At 34.6% G+C, this 19,599-nt stretch overlaps 1 protein-coding gene across 1 annotated transcript; it reads right to left on the bottom strand.

The window, feature by feature from the left end:
- Positions 1-5,206: 5,206 nt before the first annotated feature.
- On the bottom strand, positions 5,207-6,271 carry LOC120082101 (MLP-like protein 329). The gene is made up of 2 exons (XM_039037328.2): positions 6,076-6,271; positions 5,207-5,636 (listed from the first exon to the last, which is right to left on the bottom strand). Exons 1-2 carry the CDS (start codon positions 6,266-6,268, stop codon positions 5,374-5,376), a joined length of 456 nt encoding a protein of 151 aa, XP_038893256.1. The 5' UTR covers positions 6,269-6,271; the 3' UTR covers positions 5,207-5,373.
- Between the last annotated feature and the right edge of the window lie 13,328 nt (positions 6,272-19,599).

The following is a 19,599-nucleotide window of genomic DNA, read 5'->3' as shown; positions in this document are numbered from 1 at the left end:
ACGTTGCAAGCCCCTTCAAGTGTCGCAACGCTATGATATTTGACGGAAAATTGATGACCGCACGGTGCAAGGAAGCATTGCATCGCTATTTCCTAGCATGCAACGCTATGCATAACCTATAAATGAGGTGTTGGTGTTCAGCAATCGAGAGCACACAGAGAAAAAGTGATTTACTGCCACCAAACACATTATTCTTCCAAATAGAGAGAGTTATGAGAGTTTCGTTCAGTTTTAAGTGCCATGGAAGCCAAATCCCCGATCGATCATCATCAAAGTCAGCCTTGACTCATTTATTTGATTATTGTTATTCCAATATGCCTTTTAGAGGCTAGGTAATTTTCTTGGGATAGTTTGTATGCCTTAATTCTAACCAAATCATTAGAAGGTGTGTCTCAGATGTGGAGTTTGAGTCTGTGCTTGTATTTTGTCATGAGATGGCCTATGGTGGACATTTTAGTCTTAGGAGAACTACTAGGAAGGTATTGAATAGTGGGTTAATTTGAAATTCTTTGTTCGCTGACTATTTTACATTTTGTAAGTCTTGTGAGAGGTGTCAGAGATGAGGATCCTTGTCTAGGAGGAATGAGGTGCCATTAAATTCTATCTTGGTGTGTGAGATTTTTTATGTGTGGGGGATAGGTTTTATGGGCCCCTTTCCTTCATCTTTTTGTTTTCTATATATTCTTTTAGTAGTTGATTATGTTTATAAGTGGGTTGAGGCAATCCCCACTAAGACTAACAATGGTACTGTGGTTTCAAGTTTCTTAACACCTAACATCTTTTCTAGTTTTCGCATACCTCAAGCTATAATTAGTGATCAGGGTACGTATTTTTGCAATCGGACCATCGAGGCACTCATGAGGAAGTACGGAGTTCACAATTAGGTTGCCATTCCGTACCACCCTCAAAGAAATGGACAAGCTAAAATCTCTAATCGTGCGGTCAAAAGTATCCTAGAGAAGACTGTCAATCCATCTAGAAAAGATTGGGGCACACACCTTGACGATGCTCTTTGGGCCTACTGGACTGCATTTAGAACTCCTATTGGAACAACGCCTTTTAAGCTTGTCTATGGAAAGGCGTGCCATCTATCAGTCAAAGTTGAGCATAGAGCATATTGGGCTATTAAGAAATGTCATATGAACTTAGCTCAAGCCGGGGAGGAGAGATTATTGGAACTACAGGAATTAGAGGAACTACGCTTGGAAGCCTATGAGAACTCAATAATGTACAAGGAAAAGTCACAATTAATACATGATAAGGGTCTTTTGAGGAAGGAATTTTGAGTTGGATAGAAAGTGTTGCTCTTCAATCCAAGGCTATCACTTATTTCCAATAAAATAAAAATCTAATTGGCTTGGTCCTTTTGAGATTGTTAAGTTGTTTCCTTATGGTGTAGGGGAGAATAGGAGTCCAGAGATGGGGAAAGAGCTTAAAGTGAACAGGTGCTGCCTTAAAATATTTAATGAAGGGGAAGTCAACGTGGTTTTCTCAAAACTTATGTTGACTCCACTGTCTATCTCTTGAGCACGTATCACCCAAAAGTCAAGCAAAAGACGTTAAATGTTATGCAACCTCGAGGCAACTAGGAGTTTGAATTTCTTTTGCTTTCTTCTCTTTACTTTCTTCATTTTGCTTTGTTTTGTTTTGTTTTTTTTTTTTTTTTTAATAAATGAGAGGCTGACTTCATTAATTTTTCCCTTATGAATCAAAATTTTGGTTCTTGAAGGAAAGATTTTAAACATTCATGCTTGTGTCCAAAAATCCAGGAGATTTTTTCTGTTCCTTCTTGCCCCTTTTCTTTTTTTCCTTAGTCTTAGTTAAAGCATTACCATGCATTGAAGACAATATATGACTTTTAAGTTGGGGGTGGGTGAATCATGCTTCGGGTGATCTAATTTTTTTGTGAAAATCTAAAAATTTCTATCATGATAAATGCTTGAATGTTTGCTCTATTTGTCGTTTCCTTTCAATGACAATTTGATGACGCATTTGATGGGTTGCTTGTTCTTAAAAAGGAATGATTTTCACGATTTTGAGCTTTTTATAATTTTTTTTTATGAGAACCATGTAAAATGAATCTAGGTTGAAATTTTTTCTAATTTAAGTCCCTTAAAGTCTTAGAAATGGGTTATCCATCTCGGATTTTCGTTGTCACCTCGAAAGGAACCTATTGGCTTGGGTGCAACTTTTAGTAACTGAGAGTAAGACTAGATAGTGAAAAAATAGCAGCCATGTGTGAGAAAAACAAAGTGAACTATACTAGTTTCTTTTCTCTTGAGGGAAAAAAATGCACATAAATTGAGGCATAACTGGTATGCCTGCAAAAAAAATGGTGTGTGTATGTGCATAGATAGAGGTGAAAAGAGCTACCTCTGTTGTGTTCGGTTAGGGCCCGCGAGAAAAAAGTGATAGGTTCTTAGCGGTTGAGTGTGAAAGCTAGCCCTCTAGGTAAAATCGATGCCATTTTCGTTTTATGTGCGTGGGTTTTGAGTACTCCTAGATAGTATTCCTCTTTGATATGCAGTAACAGTATGTCTCAATCTAATGACCGAGCAAGAGTAGAAGGAAGATGAATTGAGAGTAGGATAAAACTTTTCCGAGTACTTTTCGATTTATAAAAAAGTTTCGTGTCTTAGTGTTTCATTCATACATGGCTTTGATTGAAAAAAGAAAACTTTTATAACAAGTCTCAATTGAGTGATTGTTTGATTTTGAAATGTGATGCGACCCTTAAGATTGCTGAGAGTAGAGAAAGGATTCGATGAATAGAATGAATGAACCCTTTATCAATTTTATGACTTAGTGTTATGATTTTGCTCGGGATGATCAAATCTTAAGTTGGGGGTGTTTGTTAGCTCTTAAAAACAGCTATTATTCCTAGCGTAATTCTGGCATGTTATCGGATTTTGCATGTTTATTTCGCTACTTTGTAGGTACTGAGCAATGATGAGGTGGAATTGGTGATTTGGAGACAAACAATGTTAATTTGAAGCAATTAGAAGTTGATTTAAGCATCCGAGCTTCAAATAAGTTGAGACAGCCAAATTACCATTGAGTACGGTCAACTATTGAGTTTTATCGAGTCAAATTCTACCAAGAAAACAAGTATTGAGCACTGAGGAAGCAAGCAGTGAGTATAAGTAGTAAACAGAGTATCGAGTATCTGGTAGAACACTCAGCATCGCAATGCTCTGGTCGAACGCTCACTCGACGCTGGAAGGGAGTAGCATCAAATGCAAGCCAGCATTGCAATGTTGCCCCAAGCGTCGTGACGCTCTGGAATTAAATCGTCGGGAGCGTTGCAACACACCTCGACACTTGATCCTCAACGTTGTAAGACAGTGCACTCAGCATTGCAATGTCCCCTTCAAGCGTTGCAATGCTACAACACTTAATGGAAAATTGATGACCGTGCGGTGCAAGCAAGCATTGAACACTATTATCCAGCGTTTCGACGTTGCACACAACCTATAAATCAGGCGTTGGTGTTCAACAATTGAAAGCACGCAGAGAAAAAGTGAGTTACAGCCGCCAAATGGATTCTTCTTTCAAATAGAGCGAATTCCAAGGTTATAGTTCAGTTTTAAGAGCCATTGAAACCAAATCCCCGATCGATCATCATGAAAGTCAATCTCAACTCATCCATTTGATCATTGTTATTCCAATATACCTTTTAGAGGCTAGGTAATTATTTTCTTGGGATAGTTTGTATGCCTTAATTTATGACATACTATTTAATTTATTCAATTGTTGTGAGCCTTTTGGGTGGATCTGATTTATTAATAATAGAAATTTGGTGAATTTTTCTGACAAACTAATTTATTGAATTTCTTGCATGTAATGTCATTCTAGCCTAAACATAATTGAGTGATTAAGTTGCACGTATTTGGATTGCATGTTTAGGGTTAAGACTTTTTCTGGCCAAATTCATGTATGCCCTAGTATAATCTTTCTCAAATAAATCATACCATAAGATGTGATAGTCCGACTTGTAGTGTGTCTCAGCAATTGAACCCTTTACTTAATGTTTTTCTGTTTGAACTCATATGTCGTTGAGAAGGAAAAGTTTAAAACTAAATTAGGGCTGATTTAAATTATTATCAAAATTGGTTAATTGGGCTATTAGAATTTGTAATAGGTTGAAGGGTTCACATAATTGAATGAATTAACTAGTAACTAATGATAGAAAATAAAAAGCATGCAACTAATCCCAAGATTTTTCCATTAATTTGATTCAATCCTCTTTTCTGTGCTAACTTTTATTTATTATTCTTTGTTTGATTTTTAATTTATTTTGTAAACAAAATAAAGAATCATCAAAACCCCCATATTTACTTGGAATTCATTAATTGGTCTAAGTTAATTCGACAGTCTCCTTGTGGATTCGACCTCGGTCTTACTGCTATATTTGTAGTATAAGCCTTGGATCGATGAAAATAAATTATTTTTGATCAAGTCGAGAGCACTCATGACATGCTAGTCTCGAAATCCAAACAAAGATCTACTAGTAAAAGAAAGGATGAGGAGCTAGAGAAATTTCAACAAATTTTTTTGAACAGAGAGAGTGAAATTAAGGTGGGTGGAAAGTTTTTTGGGATAACATCACAAGAGAAGAAAATGGACAGGAAATCCAACAAAGCTAGGTAAAATAGTTTCAAAATAACATAAAATTTCTCTCTTCCCTACCCACTATAACTCAAAACATCAATATTTTTTATAAAAGAATCAATATTTTTTCTTGATATTTAAAACATGTCAATTTAAAATACAATAAAATAAGTGCTGTTCTTAATATGTAATTAGAGCCAGGTAAAAGTTTATTTAACTTGACATTCAAAAAACGTCAAGTTACAGTTAGAAATTTTACAAAAACATTCCCTTTTTAAACACTATTCTTGATGTTTTCCCCAAAAAAAGTAATTATTTGACGTTATTTTTTAAAACATCAAGTATTTAAAAATTATAAATGTCAAGTAATACAACTTTTTTTAGTAATGTTCCACAAGACGATCGAACAACTCTTTTGTTTGTGATTAAACGAATTTTTCAATCGATTATATATTTCATTTATAATTTTCTCGAACATTCAGACATTGAAAGAAATTGGCCATCAAATTTCAGCGAGCAGCACAAAAAATAAATAAATAAAAAGAAGCCTAAGACTATGGAATTTATCTATAAATATACAAAAATATATAGTATATATAAGCAAACACTATAATTGAGCTTCATACATTTATGGGATGAGGATAATTATTATTTACTTCTTACATAATCCTCAAAATCTCAAATAATTATAAATCTGACACAATCGTAAATCATATCAAATCGTTAAGAAACACGAAGCTCAAATCGAGTCATGCGATGTTATTATTTAAGGTGTGATTCAATATCTTTGATGATGTTACTCAATAGATCAGTGTATTTATAAGGATAAGTAGAGCCATCATCAAGCTTCTCATATTCCAAGATCAATATTACCAAACTACGCTCAGGTTCTTTTGGCACAATTTGATATGTAAGCTTGAAAGTTTTGTAATGCTTAAACACACCTCCTTCCAATCCAACCAAGGTCATCACTAATTTCTTGTCATCGAACTCCACTCGCTCTTTGAAAACTTCTGCTTTACCATCTTAACAAATCAAATAACAACGCAAAAGGCATCCACTGTTTCAGATGAGTCATTTTCATGAAACTAAAATAACCAAAAAGAGAAACAAGTGTTTGTGCTCCTAATCGTATTAGAGTTCGTGTTTGATCGTGGTTGTTCTTGTGATTGTTTTCAGGGATGAGCGTGATAGATTTAAAAATCGAGCCGACCAATTAAATTGAAGTTGGTCGGTCGGAGATGGAGAGGAGTCAGTAAGTGTCGATATGAGAAAATTCCAAGTTGAAAAACTTCAAAAAAAAAAAAAAAAAAAATTAAAGAATAAAACCAACCGGTAGACCTTTACTCCTCAATGGTTGAAGTCCTTTTGAACATTTACTAAACCGATTATAGTCGGTTCGGTAGTGATTTAGTCGAAAAAACGATTCTGCCCGAGTGATGCTCACTGCAAATTTATACATACCAATAGTGTAAATCCAAATTTTGGTGGAGACGTGAGCATGGGTGTTCCAATCCTCTTCATGAACTTTAACTTTTTGGATCAACTTTGGAGAAAGGCTTGGAATATGGAATATTTGATGTTTGAAGAAATTGTAAAATTTGTTTGCATTTGAATGGATTTCTAATTCACTCACAAGCTTTCCAATAAGAGCCATTGTTTACAGAATTCACACACACAATAATACACAATGCCTTCTTTTTTATACCCTAGGGATTAATTTTTTTATTATATGTTTTTTTTTTTATAATTTCTTTTTTTGTTCTTATTTAAATAACAATGTTGTTGCTTCCTCGAATAACTTTATTATTTAATTCATTTTTTCTTATTGGTACCTTTTGAAACTTTTTTTCCTTTAGAATATTACAGGAAATTAAAGTGTGGTGGTTTTTTGAAGACTTGATACTTTGTTTGATAATTGTTTTTAGGAAAAAATATCAATTTAGTCCCTAAATTTTCAAATAATATACATTTCTTAAACCTTGGTGTTCTTTTTGGATTTGGCTTTCAAGATTTAAAATGTTAAATTTTTACCGATGAATTTTGATATTAGTTTTCATTTGACTCCGAAGTTTTAAAATTATAAAGTTCTACCTCGGAATTTTTACTAATGTTGACTGTTGTATTTGAAGTTAAATTTTAAGTAATTAAATTAAAATAATTATGAAGTGATTATTTTAAGATTAACTATAATAGCGAATAAAGAATTAATGATAATAAATTAATTACAATTTTTACTATTCTTTTGAAAAAAAATTAATAAACATTAACACTAAAGACTTAAGTAATCCACTCTCTACTTGTCAAATTGCCTATAAATAGTGGCATTTGGTAGGTTTTGGAAAACACATGCATTGGTCAAAATCCAAAAAGATTGGAGAAAGTAGAGAAAGTAGAGAAAGTACAGAAATTCATCATTTTTATTTTATTTACTTTTGTTTTTTATTTATTTCATATATTTATATATATGTTTAATTTATTTTAATATTTATTTATTTCATTATATTATATTTTATTTATTTTAGTATTATATTTTATTAGTATCCGTGCTTCCATTATACTCCGCAAGTTCACAACACAGCACGAGTTCCTATCATTTTTCTCGCTAAAGGTAAGTCCTAAAGGTATGTCGTTTTTTCTCTCTTCGTTGTAATTAATAAATTAAATATTATTTTACATTTTTTATACATATTAAATTTCTAATATAGGTATAATATTTTGTAATAGTGTTATTATGAAAATATTATAAAATTATTTTTCATTAGTGTTTGGTGCAAAATACACCTGGATGCCATAAAAATGTGATCATCGGAAAATATTTTTTCTTCCTAAAACTCGTCGTAAATGAATCTACTTGTGCCTCCAAAATTTTAAACCAATATGTTGGAGAAGATACTTTTCTACATTTCAGATATGCTCTTGTAGTAGCAATATCAAGAGAAAGATTTTAAATAATATTCTAAATTAATTTCATGTCTTCTCGCGTTCGAACAAAACGACGAGTTTTTTAAAATAAATCTTGACCAACTGGAACAACACCATTCCCTAATGTGAATGTTGTGAATGTTAATAATTGTGGCCAAGGTCGTGACCGTAGCAGAGGAAGAAATAATTATTATTTCCGTGGTGGTTGTTCTAATCATTAAAATTTCAAAAGAACCACACAAAATGATGATCACAAAGGAAAAGCTCTACAAGATAAGAGTTCAAAAAGTGTTGAAAATAAATACTTCCGATATAGAATGACTGGATAGTGGTCACGTACCAGTCGTTCATCAAAACAGTTAGCACTCTATCGAGCCTCCTTGAAGGAAAAAGGGGGAAATGTGGAAGTAAATTTTGCATACCATGATAATGACATATTTTACCCATCCAATATAAAATATTTGAGTGTGATACATTTTTTTTTTCCAAATCTCCTGAAGAGAAATTCGCACAATTGATGGCATAACAAGCGTTTCTTTTGATTTTGTCAATATTTAGTATTAATATGGTTTTTTTTTTCATGTGTTTTTCTTTGTTTAATATTAAATTTTGTACATTCCAAGTGTTGTTTTTCTTATTTTAATGAAGAAATCTTGTTCATTTTCATATGTTGGGTGACACGAAAGTGAATAATGAAGATCTATATCTGACAGATAGTTCAGCTACATATATAATACATACAAGTAGAAAATATTTTTCAAAACTGACAATGCTGGAAAAAAAAGTCAATACAATATAAGATCTGCAAACCTGATTGAAGGCTTTGAAAAAGTAAATATTATTTTATCTAATCAATAAAAAAGAAATATGCTTAGTTACAATGGTTATCATATTGAGACTGTTAGAAAAGATAATATAGAGTGTCTTTATATCATAAATATTGTCTCATCTCAAAAACGTATATTGGAAAAGTTGTCTGTTTTATCTTCTGGATTATATTATACTGATATACGAGTAATTGAAACATATGCAACAATGAATTTGAAGTTCATGAATCCAGACATTTACAATTTGGCATGTTATATTAGGTCATCCAACGTCTATAATGATGAGAAGAATTATTGACAATTCAAATGGACATCTATTGAAGTGCTAGAAGATTCTTCAATAGAATGAATTATCACATGATGCTTGCTCTCAAAGCAAATTAATCATTAGGCCATCATCAGTCAAAATGGAGACTGAATCACCTGCATTTTTAGAATGAATTTATGGTGATATTGAAAGAACCATTGAAGGTTCTTGAGTAGAAAACGGGATCGGGCCCAAATCCAGAGTTTACAGAATTAAATTTTACATCAAACAAATAAAAAAAGTTATGCATTTAGGATAAAATTTCAGCATGCTCAAAAAGAATTATAGAAGAGTAAATGAGTTTAGAAACCCTTACCTTTGAAGAACTATTCTTCAAGAAGGATCCTTCGATCAGAAGGACACTACCATGATGGAAACCTCTGTATTCTCTTGGTGAGAACCCAGGTGTTTTGCGTGGGCTCTGGTTATTTTGTAAGAGGGATTTGAGGGAGTAGAGAGGAGGAGAAAATTGTGAACGAGATTTATATATATATATATATAACTTACAGAAAACTTCTGTAACTTTTCTTCAGGTTGAATAAGATGAATGAAGAATAACATCCTCCATCCCACTATCACATTCTAGAGAGAAAAAGGGGAAGAGATTTATAACTTTCTCCCTAAAATTCTTTTTTTTTAAAAAAAAAAACAAAATTAATAAATTGAATTAATTTGAATAAAAACTTTAATACATATTTATATGATAACCACTTTATCATATAACATATATTAAACTATATGTTATATCAAATATAGCATATAACTTATAGTTTAATATTGTATACAATACAATATAACCTATAGTTTAACTCTCTCAACAACGATATTTAATATAAATCCCATTTATATTAAATTTAATTATATGAATCCAATTCACATAATTAATATTTCAATCATATTCTTATTTATTTCCTCTCAAATAAACTTTATATTATAGTGTATCAAATACATTATAGTAATTATATCATATATAATTAGATTAAATTAATTAACATATAATTAATTCCCTCAGTAAATTTGAAAAGTATAAATTAATCCAACATTAATTCTCATTAATTTCCGTTGAGCTATAGTGGGGACCTGATGGACCTATAGCTTGAAGCTTCAACAGTACGTGAATATTAATTAAATTCCTTTCATTAAATTATTTTATTTACCATCTGTTAACTATCGGACACTCCACTAAAAACTGAAAACTCTGCTCTTTGCACTACAAATATATTTATGTGTTTATTGGATATAACCAGTCAACAGTACAATGACACATCATAAATTGCTCGTAAGTACAACTAGACCATGATAACTTATAAGAAATATAGGTTATTGTATCTCTTCCATGTAAAAAAAAATAAGAGAAAGGCATGAAGTCTCGTCATTCTTTACCAAAGAATTTATACAAAAAATGGAGTATGCGATCACACACTCTCAATATCTAACATATCTAAATTTCGGACTGATATTGCTATCTTTGTGCAGAATACCATTCAGCACAACCAGATGAATGCAAGATCGCAAAAGCCAAGCACCCACTGACACGATCAAGCAAGAATTGCCAGAAAAGCGGATGATCGCATTTCTATAAACGATGGGGCTTGACATGACATGAGCGGTGGCAGTCAAATCAAAGACTCCGTTGGTAGCTGACAAGAGAACTTTGTAAAGATTCAATAAATCTCTGACACGTTGTAGATGGCGTGACAGGATATGGAATTTAATGCACCCTATCAATGCAATCATGAGAAAGATAAAATAAAAACAAAAAAATAAGAAGAAAAGCATCCTCGAATGCCTATAAATACCCATGCAATTTTCATGAAAAAATAACAATAGTGGGAGACGAGAAAATTATGAGAGGAAATTCTGCTAAAAAACATTCCTATTTTTCCATAGAAATTCCCTAGTGAGAGTTTAGGATTCCCGTGAGAGAGGAAGAAGGATACCACTGTTTAATGTTCTAAGCGAAGCAGTCATCAAATGAGTCGTAGGGAGTAGGGCCATGCAGACCACGACTTGATTCTATACTCTTTTCTTTTCTTTTCTTTTCAACTATTTATATGTCTATGTTTATTGGATATAACCAGTCAACGGTTCAATAACCCTTCACAAATTGCTCGTAAGTACAGCTGGGCCATGATAACTTGTAAGAAATACAAGTTATTGCATCTCTTTCATGTAAAAAAAAAATAATAAAAGAAAGGCATGAAGTTTCGACATTCTTTACCAAAGAATTTATAAAAAAAAATGGAGTATGTGATCACACACTCTTAATATCAAACATATCTAAATTTCGGATTGATATTGCTATCTTTGTATAGAATACCTTTCATCACAACCAGATGAACGCAAGATCGCATAAGCCAAGCACCCACTGACGGGATTAAGCAAAAATTGTAAGAAAAGCGGAAGATCGCATTGCTATAACCGATGAGGCTTGACATGACATGGGCGGTGGGAGTCAAATCACAGATTGCATTGGTAGCCGGCAAGAGAACTTTGTGAAGATTCAATGAATCTCTGACACGTTGCAGACAGCTCGACAGGATATGGAATTTAATGCGCTCTATCAATGCAATCATAAGAAAGATAAAATAAATTAAAAAAAGAATAAAAGAAAGAAGAAAAGTGTCAACGAACGCCTATAAATACCCATGCAATTTTCATGCAAAAATATCAATAGTGGGAGGCAAAAAAATTACGAGAGGAAACTTTGCTAAAAAACCTTCCTATTGTTTCATAGAAATTCCTTAGTGAAAGCTTAGGATTCCTGAGAGAGAGGAAGAAGGATACCACAGTTTAATGTTCTAAGTGAAGCAGTCATCAAATGAATCGTAGGGAGCAAGGCATTGCAAACTATGAATTGATTCTATACTCTTTTCTTTTCTTTTGTATATTTGCATTGTACTATCATTATTGACAAATTAAGACTATGCAATATGAATACATGTTCATCTTATCTTTTGTCCATCTTTTCCATCAATATCATGCGTAACTAATTTGTCAAATGGGTTGAGAAGTGTGCAGCTCACACTACTAAACAACTAGAGAATCATGCGATCAACATGTCTTATGCATGCTTATATGACTTGCTTGAATCAATTCAGATATTGTTCGAAGTAAAATTTAATCTATGTTTGAAAGACCTATTTTTATTTCATAAAATAAGATAAGATAATTGTCACACCCCCCCAGACCACCCTCTTAGCCTAGGAAAGGGCGTGACTGTAGCAGTTATCAACCCTGTGGAAACTTACTACCTACTAACTGTTGCAGAATAACTTTGATACCAATATAAAACTCATATACAGCGGAATATCTTTAGGCCAAAATTTATTAATTCAGGAAAATAACATATTTAAAATCATTACAACACTAGATTCATAAGTTCCAGAACCAAAAAACTCTAGTCCCTATATGAACAACAATAACATGTGTATAATATTAATAGTAACCACCTAAACAAATGGGTTACAGATCTCTTTATCCTTTATTGGCAAAGCAGATGCAGAGCTATCTTTAGAGAATTTGACCGCTACCTGTTGGAGGGGGGGGGGGGGGAAAGAAAACATTTGAAACGGGGTGAGCTTACGCCTAGTGAGTGACTTAAGAAAGATAATTGATTCTCATGAAAATCTCAATAAAGAGTTTAACTGAAATATAAGCTTCTACAGTACTTGTAATGCAGTATAAACATTTTCCAAGCATAAAATATATAAAGCTATTTTAATCATATTACAGTAAAACTATTTCTCAGTTCAGAATAACCCTTACTGTGGATAAAACAATCCCAACACCAATTGCTAGTTAAGAGAGAACCCTTTTGCTCAATCTCTGACTCTAACTACCTATGTGCATATGGCCATACTAAGTACCGTCATACCTTAGGTACTTCTATTCAGATACCTTCTCAAACGTCCTTCAGTATCTGGTTGGTTTGGTACCTTCTCAAACGTCCTTCAGTACCAATAGATACCTTCTCAAATGTCCTTTAGTATCTAGTTGGGCGGATACATTCTCAAATGTCCTTCGGTATCGCGTTTTAAGTAAAATTAGTCATAAATGACTTTCTCATTAAAGCATGTAAAGTATAATACATATAAAAATATGGCTTTAAAGGTACTAATGCATGCTAAGTATATCTAACACATATAAATTGCTTTTCAACAATTTCTCACACATGCATGCGTTTAAAACATAATTCATAGTTTGCTTGGAAATCACTTTGTAAAACTAGCTGGCATGAGAATAATCTTCTTTAAAACATGCTTTCTATAACATGTTGTAATCAAACATTTTAAGAAAATGTTTTAGTCAAAATATTTTAGCCACTCACCTTGATTGCTTAGGATCTTTTCACTCTAGTAGCTCCCTTTTCTACCTTGGGCTCCCTTTTCACTCCTAGAATCCATATTCAAATTACAGCTTAGATTACTCATAGTTCTAAACCTTATTTTGAGATACTTCCTTCTACAAACATGTTCTAAAATGTCTCAGGAAGCTTACCCTATAATTTTAGCTCAGAACCTCTGGTGGTTTGGTCGGAATCACAGAATCTTCAAGACTGGCCCAAAATGATCCGACATCCTGCCCTTCTGTATTCTTCTCTGTTTTCAGCCCGATCCCTTTGAGCTTTTCCTCCGGAACCCCTACCCTGAAAACTAAACTCTCAGAGATTTTAGGTGGATTTGAAATCACTCTAAACGCACGAGTAAATTGGGAGAACTCTTCGTCCCAATTTGATGCATCGTCTTCAGACTTCACTATCCAATGCGTCCTCTATGACTAACGCATGGATTTGGCTCCAACACAAGATTTGCTCAAATCTCCCACTCTTTTTACGGTATTTCTGAATTGTGATCTAAAAATGATGTCTTTTGGCCCTATTTATAGGCATCCAAACCTTCTCCAGAGTTGACACCACCTACTTGGTTGCATGGCCAAGTGTTTCTCCCACACACTACCAACACATCATTTTGATCAGCACAACCTAAGTGTCTTCCTCCTGTGTAGCCAATGCATGAGCTTCCAATATGATGCCACCACCTTAAATTCCTAAGGCTTAAGGCTTTCCTCCCAAGAAGACACATGGTTTGATGACGTTTCCCATGTGATCTCATCCTTTGTATGCGTCCAACTCTTGGATGTTCAACACATAATCCATACTCAAGGCATAGCCTATCATCAACGCATAGTAAGCCAATTTACTACCATTTCAATTCAACTTAGCCATCACAAAGAGCTAACCATCACCAACGCATAGGGTGACCGTCCATCCTCGACACATGGCTCACTAGGTAGCATTGCACGGTTTGCTTGGCATGGGCGCATGGTGCTGGCCACCAACGCATAGGCGTGCTGCATAGGATGGTCGCTCGACGCATGGGCGCACTACTTCGACGCATGGGCGTGCGGTGTATGCTGGCTATCGCTCACTCGCTCGGCTGCATGGGCTGTGCACTTGGCTGCATGGCAGGGCACCTCGACGCACGGGCATGGCTACTCGGCAGTGTGCTCAACGCATGTGCGTGGCCACTCGACGCATGGCAGGGCGTCTGGCCGAGGCTGCTCGATGCATGGGCAGAGCGTCTAACCAAGGTTGCTCGACGCATGGTTGGGGCGCTTGGTTGGCCGCTCGATGCATCAGGCAAGGGCACTGGTCGAGGCTGCTTGATGCATGGTTGCCTTTCAACGCATGCCTTGCCTACCCTTATTCCTTCCAACGCGTCATCTCCATTTTCCTTCTTCAGCCCCATGCCCTCACCAACAACCCTTCCAACGCATCAATACCAGCCTTCAAACGCATCATCACACTATTTTCTATACTTAGCCAAATTTCCACGTTTCTTCTTTTCTTCAAATCTCCACTTTTCCTCTACCATTCCACACTAGTTTCCATATCAACCTACTCATCACACTAGTCTTAGTAGGGAACATACCCAAGTAGAGAAATTAGGATTCGGGGTTCACAATAATTCTTAGAAATAAGTATATCCTCTACACATTCCACTCATCGAATGCATCTTAGACATAAGATAATGTGGATATATATATTGAGAATTATTGGACTTAATATTGAGTGCATCGCTTGATCGCATAATCCATTTAATTGTTTAGGTAGTGTTAGCGATAATTCATCTAAACCCTTTCATCATATATCTGTCATTAAATTTACACTGTTTCATTTAGACATAATTTTCATCGCATAGTACATAGATTCAAAATAGTTTATTCACTCAACCCTTCCGAACATTTCAATTTCCACTACGATCATATCTATAGCTTCACCACACGTTAGCAAGCAATCCCTGTGTTCGACCCTGGACTCACCGGGACTCTGGTTGAATTTGCACTTGATAAAACTAAGCGTTAAATGGCAATAGCCTTATCAATTCATTGCAGGTTATTCACGCATTAAGCCAAAATTACTATTTTTCCCAAGTAGTTACATCTAACTTCTTAAACACCATTGATCCCTCTAATGAATAATAAATCATAGTCTAACTATTGAGGTTGATGTCCTAAATCTCGAGAGGGGTATTCCATATAAAGGAGTATGTATAAGACCAGACCACGAAATGTTTAAATTATTATATAATGTCATTCATAATAGAGACTTACATTTCACTAAGATGACCATAGGTAACATAACATAAATCTTAAGTGAGTTGTGAACTCCTGCTTATGAAGGCGGCCCTTTGATTTGTATGGGTGAGAATGGCCAGATCCTCGACTCAATAAGCCTATCATTTTGAGGATTCGTCTGATTGGGGAGTTGGGAACACAGCTACACAAGAAGAAATTCACTCATTCCCCAACGCCAAGGTAAGTAGATAAATTGCTCCCTTAAGAGCTGATTCCATGACTTGAACAATGTGGTGCCACACCTTCTCTTTGCTCGAGAGGGGTTTGGTCATATTTGGACAATGATTTATTGTTCATTAGAGGGATCAGTGGTATTTAAGAAGTTAGATGTAAGTACAGGGACAAAATAGTAATTTTGGCCCAACGGTACTTACAAGTAATTTGTGAAGGGTCATTGTACTGTTGATTAGTTATATTCAATGGACACAAAAATATATCCGTAGTGCGAAGAGTGCAGTTGTCGGTCTTTAGTGGAGTGCCCGACAGTTAATGGATGGTGAATAATTTACTTAAAGAGTCTAATTAATTATTCACGTTTTGTTGGGTTTCAAACTACAGATCCATGAGATCTCCTCTGTAGCACAACGAGAATTAATGAGAATCATTTTTTTGGATTTATTTTAATTGTTCAAATTGATTGAGGGAATTAATTATATATGATATGATTAATTAAATTTTAATTATATATAATATAATTACTATAATGTATTTGATACATTATAATATTAATGACAGAAAATGAATATTTGTATATGATTCAAATATTAATTATATGAATTGGATTCATGTTGTTAAATTTAATATAAATGTGATTTATATTAAATGTCATTAGTGAGAGAAAAAACTATAGGTTATATTGTATTTGATACAATATATAAACTGTAAGTTATTTGTTATATTTGATATAATATATAATTTAATATAATATATAAAGATATATATATATTAAATTATTTATTAAAATAATTTATTAATTAATTTAATTTAATTTAATTTATTATTTTTTAAATAATTAATGAGAGGGAGTTGTAACTCCCTTCCCCTCCCTTCCCTTCCCCCCCCCCTCTCCCCCCTCTCTCTCCATATCGTGTAGCGGGAAATTAGATTTTTTTACGTCTTCTTCTCCCTGGGTGGTGAAGAGATATAAAGACAGAAAAGAAAAATCACACAGAGAGATCACTGTCTTTTTCCTTCTTCTTACCTCTCTCTCAATTTCCTTTCAACCAAAATAGACATAACCCCACTCCTCATGGATTCTCATCCAGAGAATATCAAGGTTGTCATTTATGGTGGTGTTCACCGACTCGAGGGAATCCATTGAAGACTATTGTTTAAAGGTAAAGGTTGTGAACCCTGTTTTTCTTTCTCTATTATTTAGTGTATGTATGCTGTAAATTTTAGATGCATAATCTATGTGTACTGTAAAATTTAGTATTCTGTGAAATTTTGGGAGTTGGGACGATCCGCTTCTATTGTGGATCCTTCATAGGGATCATTCACCAACTACGACCAAACCCCTATCGGGCCAGGAGAGGGTGTGGCGCGACATTGTTCAATCGCTGAAATCAGTCGTTAAAGGAGAAATTTATCTACTTACCTCGACATTGGGGAATGAGTGAATTCCTTCTTGTGTAGCTGTGTTCCCAGCTTCCCAATCAGAAGAATCCCCAAAATGATAGGCTTGTTGAGTCGTCAATCTGATCATTCTCACCCATACAAATCAAAGGGTCGCCTTCATAGGTAAGAGTTCACAACTCACTCAACATTTAAGTCATGTTATCTCCATCCTGGTGAAATGTAAGTCTCTATTGTGAACGACATTATATAATACTTTAAACATTTCATGGTCCGGTCTTATATAAACTCTTTTGTATAGAATACCTCTGTTTACATGTCTCCACATGAATGATCAGGATCAGATCATTTGTAACACTTTATAACAATTGTAACATCTATGAAGCGAGTCGTTCTCGTAGTTTCACCAGGATAAGGTATCCAGCCATATTCATCTACTACAAACCATTTAGGTAATCACTTAATCATGATCCACCCATATGTCTCTACATACATGTTTAAGCTATAGATGATAACCTTGGATATTATTTTATTGGTTTGTGGGTTTAATGCAACTAAATATCAAATAAAATATCATATATTTTATTAGATAAATAAAATGTTTGTACAATAGAATTTCAAACTATAGAACCCTACGAGATTTTTGGGCATCAACCCCAACAATCTCCCAGTTGACCTAAATCTTGTGGGGTATACAATATAAAAGTCAAATTAATATACAAAGTACACAAAACAATAAACTAGGGCATAAATGGCCAGTATAAATCTCTCATTTGCCTTAGTCTAAACATGGCTTGTCCCATAGACCCATACCCTGCAGGTGACCCTCAAACACCTTAGTCATGAGGGCCTTTGTAAACAAATAAAAAATGTTGTGCTCCGAAGCTATCTGCATGACAATCACGTCTCCTTGAAGCACGATCTCTCGGTTGAGATGATACTTCCGCTATATAAGCTTCCGACGCTTGTGACTCCTAGGCTCTCTAAAATTAGCCACAACACCACTATTATCAAAATAAAGGGTGATGGGCTTTGATAGGTATGGAACCACTTCTTGATCAGTCATGAATTTCCTGAGCTATATAGCTTCCTTAGCAGCTTCGCAAGCTGCTACGTACTCAACTTCCATGGTGGAGTTAGTAATGCACCCTTTCTTGGTGCTTCTTCAGACTATTGCCCCTCCATTAAGCATGAACACTGATCCTGATGTGGATTTCCTAGAATCCTTATCAGTCTGGAAATCAGGGTCTATGTCTTCTATAAGGATAAGATCCTTAGAACCATACACGAGTATGTAGTCCCTCTTTCTCTGTAGATACATGAGGATATTATTAGCGATGATGCAGTCATCATATCCTAGATTAGACTGATATCTCCTGACTATCCTCACCGTATAGCAGATGTTAGGTCTAGTACATAACATCGCATACATCAGGTTGCCAATAATCGATGCATGAGGGATCCGTCTCATTTCCTCAACCTCTTGAGGTGTCTTAGGATACTCTTCCTTAGACAATATAACTTCATGCCTAAAAGGTAGTAAACATCTCTTGGATGCATCGAATGCTTGACAACATTTTGTTAATGTACGTTGCTTGAGACAGAGCTAGCATTTTGTTTTTTAGATCTCTATAGATCTAAATTCCCAAAACAAACTTAACCTCACCAAAAATCTTTCAATTGGAATTGCGTCACTAGCTAGTTCCTAAATTCAGTCAATAGACCTACATCATTCCCAATTAGTAGGATATCGTCAACATAAAACACTACAAAAGCTACTAAACTGTTGATGATCTTCTTGTATACACAATGCTCCTCAACATTCTGATTAAAGTCATAAGATTTGATTGCAGTATCAAATATTTTGTTCCAAGATCAAGAAGCTCGTTTCATCCATAAATGGACCAATTAAGCCTACAAACCTTTTTCTCATGACCTTAGGTTATGAATCCCTCAAGTAATTCCATATAAATGGTTCCTCAAGATTTCCATAGCAGTCTTGATGTCCATTTTCCAGATCTCGTAGATATAATATGAGGCAATGGATAGAAGGATCTAGATAGACTTTAACATGGCAATAGGTGAGAAAGTCTCCTCATAGTCAACTCCCTCAACTTGGGTATAACCCTTTGCCACTAGTCTAGCCTTGAAGGTTTACACTTTCCCATCAGCACCCCGTTTTCTCATGTAGATCTATTTGCAACCTATAGGTTTAACCCCATCAGGTTGATCTACATGATCCCAAACCGAATTGAAGTGCGTCGACTCCATTTCGAGATCCATAACTTTGATCCATTCATCTTTGTCAACATCCTCCATTGCCTTCTTGTAAGACAATTGATCCCTAACATCTCTATCAGCTACCATAGCTATGATTTTTGTTAAACCCATATAATGGACAGGTGGGTTCGCAATGCTCCCACTACATTGAGGTTTTCTCAACACTAAAGGTGGATTTGACTTACTAGATGATCCAACTTCAACAACTCTTGTTGAGGTTTTTGTTTCTTCAACAACTCTTGTTGAAGTTTCAGTAGTTTCTTTGGAAATTTTCTTGAACACTATTTTATTGTGGGGCTTCTGCTCCCTTATGTGGTATTCTTCTAGAAAAGAAGCATTTGCTGACACAAACACTTTATTCTCCTTAGGGACGAAGAAGTAAACAGCTCTCGTTCTTTTGGAGTAGCCTATAAATAGGCACATATTTGAACGAGG

The sequence above is a fragment of the Benincasa hispida genome, chromosome 7 (assembly GCF_027475165.1).
Source record: "Benincasa hispida cultivar pf3 chromosome 7, pf3_genome.v1.1, whole genome shotgun sequence".
NCBI lineage: Eukaryota > Viridiplantae > Streptophyta > Magnoliopsida > Cucurbitales > Cucurbitaceae > Benincasa > Benincasa hispida.
Note: the sequence above shows the minus strand (reverse complement) of the source record. Positions and strands in the feature narration are given on the sequence as shown.

What these genes read in the sequence shown, in the direction of transcription:
- LOC120082101 (XM_039037328.2), bottom strand. Translation starts at nt 6,268, where the DNA reads ATGGCTCTTATTGGAAAGCTTGTGAGTGAATTAGAAATCCATTCAAAT. An exon ending in AATTTGGATTTACACTATTG is followed by an intron (nt 5,637 to 6,075) that starts GTATGTATAAAT and finishes TGATTTGTTAAG; the next exon opens with ATGGTAAAGCAGAAGTTTTC.